Source organism: Monopterus albus, unplaced genomic scaffold (genome assembly GCF_001952655.1).
Source record: "Monopterus albus unplaced genomic scaffold, M_albus_1.0 scaffold20.1, whole genome shotgun sequence".
In the NCBI taxonomy this organism is placed as follows: Eukaryota; Metazoa; Chordata; class Actinopteri; order Synbranchiformes; family Synbranchidae; genus Monopterus; species Monopterus albus.
This window is the reverse complement of record NW_018127900.1, coordinates 3709737-3723330: the sequence shown is the minus strand read 5'-3', so window position 1 is coordinate 3723330 and position 13594 is coordinate 3709737. Positions and strand designations below refer to the sequence as shown.

The 13594-nt window shown below is 41.9% G+C and overlaps 1 protein-coding gene across 6 annotated transcripts in view; it reads left to right on the top strand.

The window, feature by feature from the left end:
- Nucleotides 1-10905, top strand: part of slc20a2 (solute carrier family 20 member 2) — a 43278-nt gene extending 32373 nt beyond the window's left edge. For 5 of the 6 annotated variants that reach the window (XM_020593675.1, XM_020593676.1, XM_020593678.1 and 2 more), the window contains 4 exons: nt 395-1028; nt 1241-1426; nt 4089-4173; nt 7996-10905. In XM_020593675.1, the coding sequence (XP_020449331.1) occupies nt 395-1028; nt 1241-1426; nt 4089-4173; nt 7996-8160 (1070 nt within the window). In that variant the 3' untranslated portion in view covers nt 8161-10905. Of the gene's footprint in view, nt 1-394; nt 1029-1240; nt 1427-4088; nt 4174-5527; nt 5613-7995 lie in introns of all 6 variants that reach the window. The other variant, XM_020593681.1, reaches the window with a different exon arrangement.
- The last annotated feature ends 2689 nt before the right edge of the window (nt 10906-13594 follow it).

The following is a 13594-nucleotide window of genomic DNA, read 5'->3' as shown; positions in this document are numbered from 1 at the left end:
GGTTTTGAAATGGCTTGTTGAAACTAAAAAAAAAAAAAAAAAAATGATGTGATGTGACCCTTTTGATTGTAGCCACCTTCAGCAGGGTGGTATGTTAGTCAAGTCAAGCTTTTTATTTATGTTAAGCTGGTTTCTTTATACAATTAACCACAAGTATTATAACTTGGCAAGAATGTAAGTTACACTGAATATAAAGCAGGGCAAAATTAAACAAAGTATAATTTTCATACATAGCCTCTTTCTCCTCCATCACATATCTACTTCTACAGTACCTAGATTTACCTAGATGAAGTTCATGTTATTAAAAAACCTAATTTTTTAGAAAAAGAAATATAATGGACTGAACTCTGATTTCAGTTGCCACAAACTTTGTTTTCCATCTTTTCTCTTCAAGGTCGCACCCACTCGATGACCAACGGCTGCCTCAAGTCACCCATCATAAATGGCAGCTTCAGCTTTGATGGCCACATGCGCAGTGATGGCCAGGTGTATCACACAGTACACAAAGACTCAGGTCTGTATAAAGACCTGCTTCACAAAATCCACGTAGGCCGTGTAGATGATGGCGAGCGCACAGGCTCCCATGCTGGCCCCCCTGACAACAATTATCGCCTGCTGCGTCGCAACAACAGCTACACCTGCTACACAGCGGCGATATGTGGCATGCCCGTCCAGCCACTCATACGCACTGAGTCTCGTGATGACAATGAAAAGCTGGTAGGTGAAGGAGGCGGCAGGAGCAACAGCGTCTCCTTCTCCAAGAAGAGGATACGCTATGATAGCTACTCTTCATACTGTAACGCTGTGGCCGAGGCCGAGATTGAGGCAGAGGAGGATGGAGTAGAGATGAAGCTGGCCACAGAGTTGGAGGGGGAAGGAGAAGGCGCTCCAGCTCCAGTGCCTCTGGATGATTTGGTCGAGGAGGATCGCGAGGACAAGGATAAGCCTGAGGTATTCCTGCTTTTCCACTTCCTGCAGATCCTCACCGCCTGTTTCGGCTCCTTCGCCCATGGAGGCAACGATGTCAGGTGCTTCCTCCTGCTGCGTACACCAGTGCACTGGCCAAAATATACTTCCATAATACAATACCTGATAAAATACTTTTATTCCTGAGGGTTTTGTTCCCTATTAAATTAACATGCAAGTTGTTTTTCTCCAACAGCAATCATCTTTTCATCTGCTTGTCTGACATCATTTAGTCTCAGTCTAGCATAGATGCTCATGTTTTCTGTCTTTGCAGCAATGCCATCGGGCCCCTAGTGGCGCTGTGGATGATCTATGAGCAGGGCGGTGTGATGCAAGATGCCACCACTCCCATCTGGCTGCTGTTATACGGAGGTGTAGGCATCTGTGCTGGCCTGTGGGTGTGGGGCCGTCGTGTCATCCAGACCATGGGCAAGGACCTGACTCCTATCACGCCCTCGAGGTGAGACGGGCACCATGTGGGAGACTGAGTGGAAGGATGTGTGTGAGAAAGTGGGTGGGTGCATTTGAAAGAGAAGAAGTGAACTTTCCAACATGTTTGCTTTCACTTGGGCCAAAATGCCTTGGCATGCTGACAAACGGGCCCTTCTAGTGCTGCAGCTTCCTTGGTAAGTACTTGATGTGCACACAGCCATATTAATAATGCACACACTGTGTATTTAATAAGGCTGTTAAATGTTATTGAGCGAGTACTAGCCACTGAACTTGGATTCAGAAATATTCACTATGCTGACAGTAAAATGCATAAACCTAAGGCAACATAATCATATTAAGAGCATCTGCTTTGTTACTTTAAGTGCTTCTTATTTACAGGTTGTCTGACCAACCGAGGACACTTTTCTCAAACATGCTTTGATTAATCGCTCCCTGCTTCCCAAACAGAGCCGCTGCAGTTTCCTGGTTTTCTGCATAAATTGCTCATGAAATGTGATCTGGTCTTCATCAGTCACAAATATTAACAAACACAATGTTTCTAAGCTGATAGAACACAAAATGATCTTTCATTTTATTGAACACACCCATTAAACATCAAAGTTTGTTGATATTTTTTACTTGGTAAAGATCAGGTCACATTTCATGACCAATTTATGCAGAAAGCCAGGGAATTGCAAACAGTGCCACTGCTTTTTTCTTGCAACTGTATATTAGTATCATCTCCTCAAGAAGGCAGACTGAATTAATGCGATTTCATTACGTTAGTGTTAAGTACCATTCTGTTGTTTTTAAATCAAGCAAGTGAGATGCACAGTTTGATAAATTATAAGTTAGTCATTCTTCAGGAACTTTAAATTAGCTAGAAATATCTTTACTGCTTTGGAACATGTTCAGGAATCTACTGTAATTGTCTCTGTACTGTCATTTTGAATAGGCAGTGAAATGGGAATGTACACGCTCCGTTTTCACTGTGCCCTTTGACTTATTACTTAACACTTATGAATAAAATGGACCACAACACGTAAAGCCCTTGGGCTCACATCGTCCCACTACCTAAGCAGCAGACACACGTCCTTAACCACTGACTGCTGCTCTTCTGTCCTTCAGTTTGATCTTTCTTAATTTTTGTCTTCTTGTTTGGCTGCTCAGTAGCTGCAGAGAGAGAGAGAGACAGAGAGAGTGTGTGTGTGCGTGCATGTGTGTGTGTGTGCACGTGTGCATACCCCAGGTGCATTTGTGTATCATGTCGGGTTAATCTTGCTGTGTGCTGAATGTGTACTGTACATGTCTGAGCATGCATGTTCAGGTTCCAGCAAGGTTTTTTTGTGTGTGTGTGTGTGTGTGTGTGTCGTTGCCTGGCAGGAACAACAGAAAGTTGTTTGGCATTCTGGATGAAGAGAAGTAGAGCAAAGGGAGGGAGGGAGGGGCAAAGCCACAGTGGGAACCCTGGCTTCTCTCCTCCGATCACAGGGAGGGACGCCAGCCTGATTCCTCTCACACTTTTCTTTTCCGTCCTGTTCTCCTCTTTTTTTTCATACTCCCTACTACTCTTCTATGAATCTCTTTTTTGTGAATGATGCTCTTCAATCTCCACTTCTTTCTAACCCCATTTTCATTGCATCTTTTTGTCTTCCTCACTTCCTGTAGTCGTTCTCACGCTCACTCCATCTTTTTCCTTCATTCTTAATTCCTCCCTTTTTTTGGCCCTTCTCTTCCTCTGTGCCTTCTTTCTTTTTAATCTCCTTCTTTCTATCACCAGCTTAGTCTTTTGTTGGGACTCAAAGACAAATTTGCTGTGGTTCACTTTTCTCAAAGCTCGCTTCCCTCTAATGTCTGTTTCCATGTATCAGTCTGACAAAGAAGGTTGTTTGGGGCAAAGACAGGAAGTGTCTATGTGTAGGTGCAGTTGTGTCTCTATAGCCTGCTCTACTGAGTCATGGTGTTGTGCGACCAGGCTTGATCCAGTTGCACTCGTACAGCCAGCCTGTTTAAAGCTCTACCAGGACACCTCACACCCTGTGCAGTCTTAAATATTAAATATATGCACACAGTTAAAGCGAGGGCCAATTAATGGTTCTGCATTGTTCCAGATTGGCTCACTGTTTGTGAGAACCACAATGGTGACTAGAGTGGGATGTTGCCAGTTGTCATTTTTTTCCCAGTTAAGTTTCAACATCTATCCCCTAGTGAAAGAATTAACAGTTCAGTTTGATGTTACTTTGACATTTATTCAGTTTCTCTTCATTGTTTTCTGTCTCTTTATCATGCCAATCCCATCCCAATCAGTTTTTTTGTTTCCAGCTAGTTTGGTCTTCAGGCAACCAGGGGGTGGGGTCTTTAATGATTTTCTCTTCCAGTGCACCTACTGGCCTGGTGTCCCAGTGTGAATAATGTTCTGGAAATGGGACATGACTTCAGACAAAGTATCCCTGCTAGTCAGCACAAGGCAGTACATAGACCATCACACAACTCTTAACAGTTACCTACTAACACGTAAGATCGGCTAGAAATGCTGTGTATGTGTGTTCATTTGAGACAGTGTGTGATGACAGTACCTGAATGTTCTGTGGTTGATGTGGATGCCATGAGCAGCACTGTACATCCCAGACATTACACTGAACAATATCTCTTTGCCCTTCCCCTCCCTCCCCCTCCTTCCTCCTCCACAGTGGATTCACTATTGAACTGGCTTCCGCACTCACAGTCGTGTTGGCTTCCAATATCGGAATCCCTGTCAGTACCACACACTGCAAGGTATGACTGAGTGGACCTCCAGCTAACCACCTCGCCTCCCCTCCAGGCATCTCTGGGGGACAGGGAGCTCACACTGCCTCCCAGGGCACCAGGCTGGAATCACACACACACTGCTTAAGTCCAATGCAATAATTTAATTTCTACAGATTTTCTTTTTTTTCTATTTACATTAATATGACCATATTTCCATTAGACAGTCTGTGTCTGTCTCTTTTTCCCAGCTGTGTTTGCAAGAATGCTCTTACGGCAATACAGCCAAGATCACATTCTTGTGTCAGCAAAGGATAATTCCACTATATTACAACTTGGTTCTTATACGTTTTGGCCATCATTTCTATCAGTCGTAATAACAGTTACAGATTGATTTCATCTCTAAACAGTGTCCTCTGACAGTTCAGCTGCCAAACTCCAAAGGTGCTGGTTAAAATGTTGATGCCCTAATCTGAATTGGCTTTATTTTTTGTAGTGCGCTCATAGCAGCAAGCCTAACCACAGCCTGACAGGACGGTCTTCTGCCACCGCGAAGGGTTGAAAAATAACACTTTTGTCATTAAAAAAAAACATTTCATCTATGTGCTTTTATAGTTTTATAGTTGGTATTCTTGTAAAAACCTGATATAACTGAATATCAGTCAAAGATAAGGCAGTAAGGGACAGTGCCCTTTACAGTTCAGATGGACTGTTATTTATCATAATGTACCATTATGTATCTAGCAGTGACCATCATTAAGTAGGTCTTTGTCAGGAAAGAAAACTAAGGATGATAGAGACATTTGTTTGATTGATGATCCTCTGACTTCACTGTGCAGTGTTAATATTCTTTTCCAAATTTTTGGGATTAACTTTGTGAGCACAATAGGATTATTAGAAAACTATTGCCAAAACTATTAATAACACCCAGATTGTTATATACCACAATTATCCTTTAACTCCCTGCAGCTGACAACCCCCTGCTAATCTTCTGCTAGACAATCAGACTTTTGTGGTCATGCCCTGCCTGCTGCACATGGCCCCAGGCAGCAGTGTGCAGCCTCTTTCCCCTGGTCTTTTCAGGAACGTTGGATCCAGGCTGGAGGATGTAGCAGGCCCCTCCAGCTCCAACTCTCCCCTGCCCCTTTTCTGTCAACGTGGTGTCTCATCCTCTGTTTCATTTCCACCAACTGTCTTTCATTTTGCCCTCTCAGCACTGGCCCAGTTTGGTGTGTGGGTCCTCCACCCTACTTTGCTTGGCTGCAAGCAGACACCCCCTCCCCTGCCCCTGCTCTCGGTCTCCACCTTTCACACTTGTGTTCACTTTGTTTACCTATCCATCTTCTGTCTCTCTCTCTCTCTCTCCACTCATCTGTCTTCACAGCGGATTTTGCATTGAAGTAATGAGTGCGCTAACAGTGCTTGTTGCATCAAATGTGGGCATCCCAGTAAGCTCCACCCACTGCAAGGTATTGGGGTCATAGTAGTGAAGCTGTTTAGAGAACCAAACCACCCCCCCCAAGAGCTCCACATGGCTTCACCTGTAGCTGTCAATCATCAGAGCCAAGCACAACTCTCGCAGTTGAAGTTTTGATCTCTCATGCAGTTTCCTCCAGCAGCAATACGACAAGTTGGCCCTTAAAGGCAGCTCTGTAGTAGTAAAGAGACATTAGGAAAATCAGTGGAAGCTTATAAGATAAAAAGAACAGTAGTGTATAAAGAGATGAGCTATGCTTTTTGAATACAGAGACTCATGAGAATGTAGTAAGGTATTTTTGGATTTTGTCATTACTTGAATTAGTAAAAGTACAGTTTAGTGTTCAGTCTTTATGCTAGAACAGATGGATATGAGCGAGGCTTCCATTTTCTCATCTAACTGTATGAGAAATGAGCACATTTCCAAAAACTTTTACTTTAATTGTGCAGCCTCCACTCTTACTTTAAATGTTTAGCTTGTATTAGGGGAGAATAAGTGTAACATATGCTTTTTTGGGGGGGAAATGTCTAAAGAAGGAATGAGATTTTCATTTAGCTGCATTAGCGCAAACAGCTCTGTTTTTAAATTAGATAAATACATAAACAATTGGCTAAAAGGAAACTGCACAAGACTCAAAACTGGCATTATATCACTCATGATCAGTTTGTCTAAACATCAACATCGCCATCCATACTTTATTTTATCCCTCACCTCCAGACATTCCTATCACTTCCCTAAAACCTCAGTTAATCAGCTGCAATGCCAAAATGCTACTGTAAATGTACTGATGGTTAGAGGTACACAACGGTGGTGGTGATTTGAGTGATTTAGTGAATGCGTCCTGGGGATCCACAGACATTGTTGGAAGAAATCGTTAGATGTTAAACTTGTAATATAATTTATACATCACATTTTAAGAAGTTTTTTTCTTGAATTTTAAGGATTATTAGAAGAAACACTACATATTTCAGAAAGTAGACAACAATATCTGTCACTGTCTCCCAAATGGCTGAGAGTGAGTGTGAATGTGCGCATGAATGAGCAACAACGGGCATCTGTCCACTTCTGTGGAGGCTACGCTGACTCAATGCCCAGACCCGGTGTGTGGGGTGTGTTCTACAGGCAGTGAGCAGCACCGACACTGAGGTCACACTGAGTTCAGGCTTTGTTGCCACATGCCTGAAATATTACAGATGGCTATAAACAAACATCATGACCCCAATGTTTAGTTGTTGCTCTGCTTTTAGAATAATGCTGGTTATCCAAATGAGGGAGAATCTGAGAAATTTTAGACTACAAGTTACTGTTTGACTAAAATCTCACCTCAAGATATTTTTGTGTAGTCTAGCACTGGTGTAACTTCCACATTTAGTTGTGAGTTTGACAGAAGGTCTCTCATGTTTCCCTGCCTGTATAAGAGCAGGCAGACCCAGTTTAACTCCCGCCTGCCCACAGCCTCGCACGGGGAGCTAAAACCAGTCACTGCACGTTCCGCTCCAACACACTCGGGTGTCTGAACTGTTTGTCTTCTCCAAAATGAGCTTTCATTCACTGTTTTTTCTTTCATACAGGTGAGTAAAGAATGCATTAGTGGAAGTCTGACATCTGCAGATGTGGTCAGATCATCATTTTTCGATTTACAGCCTGTTACAGAGTGGAAAATGTTCATTTTGATGCACAGTAGCTGCTGGTTTCAGACTTCCACGAGCACAAATACAATTTAGATGGTAACAGTGCCTATAATTGGCTTGCTCTAACTAACACAGACCGTACGGGCCAAGCTGGTCCTGAGGAGCTGAAGGCTGTGTACAGGCTTTTCTGTTCACTTTTAATATGGCGTCTTATCACCTTTTGTTTACTTGTTTTTTGGTCAGCTCAGCTATTATCAGTGCTGGAATGTAACTTTTAATCGAGTACTTACATACAACTTTGAGGTTGTTCTATATAGAAGTTAATAGCTTCATATCAACCATGCTGCTTCTGTAGCAGTTATTGCATCATTTTTATAACACTGAAAAAGTACTATGACCATTAAACTTCTGAAATAGTTTTATTATAATGTGTTACTCTTGCTTACCTCTGACTATTATTCTGTTAAATACCACATTAAATCATTTCCACCAGTCATCTTTGGTGGGTTAATTGATCAGCTGGTGCTGTCAAGTCCATTAGAGTTAGATGGGAAAAGAATGGCTACAGATGCCTGAATAAAACAGGCCAACATTGTCCGAAAAGAAAATGAAAGCCCTCTGTCATAAGGGAAGCCTGGACAGTCTGCAGCTCCTCACTGTGTCTTTGACTTTGCCACTTGAACCATTTCGTTCCATGCTGCTGCTGATTGTAGTTCTGTCTTCCCTCCTGGCCGTGGCCTTCAGGTGGGCTCAGTCGTGGCTGTGGGATGGATCCGCTCCCAGAAAGCGGTGGACTGGCACCTCTTCAGGAACATCTTCCTGGCGTGGTTCGTCACTGTGCCCGTGGCCGGCCTGTTCAGCGCCGCCGTCATGGCCCTGTTCGTCTACGGCATCCTGCCCTTCGTCTGAGCGAGAACGGCTGGGAGGGAGAACTGAGGAGAAAGGAGAGTGGGGAAAACGGGGGTAAAAATCATAACTCAAGTGTTAAATGAACAGAGGAAAAAAGGCAAAGGTGATAGGGAAGAAACAGGTGGGAGGGAGGTGCAGAGGTTTACAGATGGATGTGGGTGCCCTGTTGATGTGAGGAGGGTTGGTTCACATGCTGCTTGGCTCCGTAGTCCAGAAATCTTTTTTGACTCTTCTGAGTTTCTGATCAGTTTTTATTCATTCTCTTTTTGGTTGCATAAGAAAGTGGGTACAACTGATGACTTCACTATATCGTTCAGTCTGTACCTAAGCTAATAGTAGGGAGATTTCCAGTAACTTTTAACAAGACTTGTGCTTATTTAAAACCAGTGGCTGTTATTTTGTCTCTTCATTGAATTTTATTTTTTGAAAATATAGAAAGCATATGACTAAAAACAATCTGCGCGTTAATTCTGCGCTCCTAAACTGACAAACCTGCCTGCAGTAAAACAATATCCTTCTGCCTGGAATCCCAGGTAGTATGGTCGATTAAGTGCTTATTATTATTTTTCCAATATGCCTGGAAAAAAAAACTGTACATATCGATATATCAGATTGAGTGTGATTTGTTTTATTGCAGCTTGCGTTAAAGCAAAAGAAAAAAAAATAGCAGAAAAGATGTGCGTGTGGTCAACCAACCCATTCATCTCACTTTTAACTAGCCAGGTACAACTTGGGCCAGACAGAAAGGACACCTCAACGAGGGCCGGTAGGATTGTCACTCTGCTCTTTTATTTTCTACATCATACCATAGAAACCTGATTAGCAAAAGAGATGATTTTTCTCAAAAGCTCCTGTACATTTTTAGAGATTGATCTCATATTTTTGATGTATTGTACTGTAATTTGTAGTGTAAATACTGTCCTTAAAGAGTTTGGGGGCGGGTTATGGGTCATTGTTTATAATGTGATTTTAATGTTGTCAACTCATGCAGTATGTTTCATCCCAGAGGCTCACATTATCGACACACACTTGGGAAGTTTCGGTTTTGGCAGAAGTATATTGATGAGAAAACAGTATTTATAGTGTTGAATCAAACCTGTTCACAATAGGGAAACTGGAAATACTTCATTCCTTTAGATTTTTATTGCATCAGTAATTGCCGCAGTATTAACAGTAAATTATTTAGTTGAGGGTGTTGAGCCCCATGCCAAAGTAATGTCATCACCATTTCAACATGAAATGATGAGGTTCAGGTGCAGCAGAAGCTAAAACACTAAACACAAAAGAATCATAAGATCTTAACATGTTCACATATTTTCATCCTGTATTCCCTTGTTCTCATACTTTGAACTTAGTTACTGGAGTCATTTCCTCATTTCAATGCTCCCTACCAATGATGGACTTGTACACTCTCCGTGTTCAGGTCATTGCAGAGCTCCCGCCCTGTTCTTATCATTTCAGTAACCCTGAACCTCATTCTCCTCACACAAATCTGTGGTATCTCTCTCAAGATGCCTCCAAAAGTTAAGGCCTTGTCATGTCATATTATGTGTCATATCAAACACTAACGCGTCAAAGTGTCGTATTATAACTGAGCCCGTTATGCAGAGGTGGGGGACGGCCGCACGTGTAGCTCCTCACAGTGGCCTCATGTCGTTTGAAGTGTAGAAACATCATCTATCCCGTGTTTCAATTGAAACACTAAAGGTTAGCCTGATATCACAAGGTCAAGTTGAGGGCTAAATCAAAGTCTAGTGTTGGAGGCTGCTCATGTCACAAAAATATCACGACTTTGGTCCTAGGATCATTTTGTTTGACTAGGACGGCATCTGTGGAGGCTTGTACTGATGATCACCAGCTTTTTAACAGGATCACCTGACCTGTAGATGAACAAACTAAAGCTTTTTTATTAGAACAAATTCAATGCCAGGAGTTAGGATTCTTTTTTCTTTTTTTTTTCTTGTTATTGTGGTGTGTTTTTCAAATTTTTTCTCAAACAAATCTATGCTTAAGTAGTCAGTTGCCTTGTAATATTTTTACTTTGTGCAGATACAGTAAAATAATTAAGTACTGTGGTGTTTACATTGAACTATATTGTAGAATACCTGGAAAAAAACAGTTGCCTAATGATGCCAATGAAAGAAACTGTTAACCATAAATTTTTAAGTGCAAGTACAAAAACAAAGTAGAGAGCGAGAGGGCACGAGTGAGAGCAAGTGTATGTGCGATGACTTGATTTTCGTTTTATTTGTAGTATTAGTAGTAGTTCTACTCATCAGCCCTGTCACTTTACACTGCTACTACGATGCATTAACACTACATGTATGGGTGCAGTTCAGTAATGAAGATGAGAACTAGAGAAATTTCATTGACTATATATTTTTCTACCATATCTGAGTTTTAACCTGGGTGAGCTTCCAGACCCTTTGGGAGATTCATCTCGGGTTTGATGGGGAAGTTGGTAAACGGGGACTAGTTGTTCTAAGATCACAGTGACACTGAGATGGTCTTGTTACAGGGCGTCTCACTGTGCCAATGCCATGTGCTACACTTCCTCAGAGCCTGTGTCCTTCTAACATGTATACTAACGTGTCAGTTGCCAGTAGATCAGATTTTTAAATTACCATTTTTATTTTTGAATTGTAGATGAAAACACTTTGTAATTTTGTTTCCCTACTGCTTTGATCATGAGCTGTGGGAGCAGGACGGCATCTTGTTAAAACCAGGATGAGTACTGACTGAAGGCAAAATCTGAGTAGTAGAGAAAGTTTAATTTTGGTAACAGAAAACTGGACTGTATGGACATTTGTATCATTGTTTTGCCAGGTGACCACTCTTATAGCTCATCAATTCTTTTATTCTGCCAAATGTTGTGTTGCACAGGGGGCTGCACAGTCTCTGTACAGGAGCAGTGCTAATCTCATGATGCACAAGATGTTTGGCCTCGTTTCCTAGAACATCAGAGATCTTCAGCTTGTAGGAAACCAGATTTTTCCCCGTTGTTGTTAAAGCAACTATGTAACGGCCAATTCTCATACTGTAGCCACAAGTGACAGCTGTGAGATAATGGTATATTTACTCAAAGAATATTGTAACAGAAGCACAGGAGGAGAAGAATCACATAGTAATGTCAGCTACACAGAGTTCTCTTGCTTATGAATTCAGTTTTATGCTTTTATCTTCAGGAAAGCCATAAAAAGCTGATGCGCTGTATTAAGATAGGCAGGTGGCCTACTGCTTTAGGTCCATCTTATGACATTTTAACCCTGATTAAACATCTGGTTTTTGTTAGCATTCAATAACTATGGCTCCACTGAGTCTTAAGAGCACAATTCTAACCTCACAGTAGCTGCTGCTGTTGACCAGCAAAATAATCTTTTATTTCATGCCTGGTTAAAATAATGAGGTGTTCACTTGTTACCATAGTAGCACCTCTTTTAACAAGAATATGAACAAAATCCCAGTAACTATGTTCCAGCATTTTTAGAAGACTGATAAGCTTTCATCATATGACTGAAGCCACTTTGCCCATGTTGAATTATGAGGTTTATTTGTAAATGGTCAGAGGTCGGCATGCAGGCTTTAGATATCTGTGTCAACAACGTGCTCTGCAGCCCCCTTTGTAACTCACACATTTATTTTTCTATGCATTCTCAGTCCTGAACGGCCAAAAGGGATGCACTGCTCAAGATGGGGAGGGAAAGTGAAAATCACCACGCTGGGGGCAGCGTCTGAAATGAAGCTTAATCTTTGGCTCAAATTTTAATTAAGAAAAACACAGGAAATATCGAGGCAGCAATGCTTTTTAGAAGTTAAAGCCCCGAAAACGTAATTTCAAATTTAACTGAATTTCTCTAACATTAAAAGACCATGAAATTATTCATGTTCTACCGTTTGTTCCCTGAGCGGGGTCACGGGGGGGGGGCCAGAGCCAATCCCGGCCAGCAATCAGGCGAAGGCGGGGTACACCCTGGGCAGGTCGCCAGTCCATCGCAGGGCTAACACATAGACGAACAACCACACCCACGCACATGCACTCCTATGGGCAATTTAGAGACACCAATCAACCTAAGCTGCATGTCTTTGGACTGTGGGAATCCATCGCAGGGCTACCATGAAATTACTCACAACAATTAATGGGAAAAAACGAAAACGAAGTTTAACACTTACAAAAACTGCTTCAGCAAAGAATCGTACAGCTGTCATCAACTCTGATTCAAATGTTGCTAAATTGACAAGGCACATCCTCATTGGTGACTGAAATGACACATTTCCTTTTTCCAGCTTAGTCACGCCAGCTTCAAACCTGTAAATCACAGACTGAAACACAAATACAGGAATGTCTGGTGTGGGCAGAAAGTTGTGCTCATGGAGGACACAGTTTCTCATAATAAAAAGCTAATTGAGAAAATGCGTTTTCGGGGTCTTTGAGCCAGACCTGACCCGGGTTAATTATCATATCAATTAGACTTCACTGAACCAAAGCAAAACATTTCTGGATACGCTCTTTCTTCATATTGTATCCCAACAGCCAGTAATAATAAAAAAAAAAGTTGGGTATGAACACAGCCACTAGATGGCGTAGTCTGACACTTCCCTCCCCCTAGAGAGCGACTGCAGTTGATCACTGTGGAGTGGTGTAATTGCCATTGAGGGAGTTACTTTGCTTCTACTGCATTTTAACTGTGTTGTATGTTTGAAGAGACTGGAGAAAACAGAACGTACCATTTCTCCCTGAATGTGCACTACAAGCTGTTCCTTGTGAGGGTGCTACTACGTTGCTGTCACTCCGTGGTTGTGTAGCTCTACCTGCCCTGGTGTAATAGCGCCCTCTCCTGTTTGTGTGGAACTAGCACCACCTCACAGAGGTGGAGGGGCATTAGTTCAGACCTCCATCTGGATGTGGCTTGCTGTCTCTAGTTTTCTGGTCTGTTTTATAATGTGCTCCTTGGCCGGCCTGCAGGCTTTTACAGCTCTGTGTTGTCTTTTTACTGTTTATTGCTATTTAACTGTCCAGTCCCTCACAAGTGGGGAAAAACCCCACGTAAATCATTTTTAAAAAAAAAGAAAAATTCATAAGAAACTGTAGCCTGCTTTTATGAAACCTTAAAGCTCTTCTGATTTGCATCTATCGTACTGTAATGTTTTAAGATTTTAGTGAAAAAATGTCTGCATTTAAACTAAATTATGGGAATTAAAATTACAAAGAATACCTAAATTTCATCGAGTTTGTGTCTTATTTTTTGGTAAGATGTGTTTTCCAATGTTTATAACTGAATTTTATTGCTTTGTGGTATGGATTTTCAACCAGTGGTCCATGGCCCACAGGTGGTCTGTGAAGGCATTGCAGGTGGGTCCCTTTACTTTCACTGTAGGAATTTTGTTTTTGTTTTTCTCCAACTAGGACTGTCAAACTTGACGCGATAATAATGAG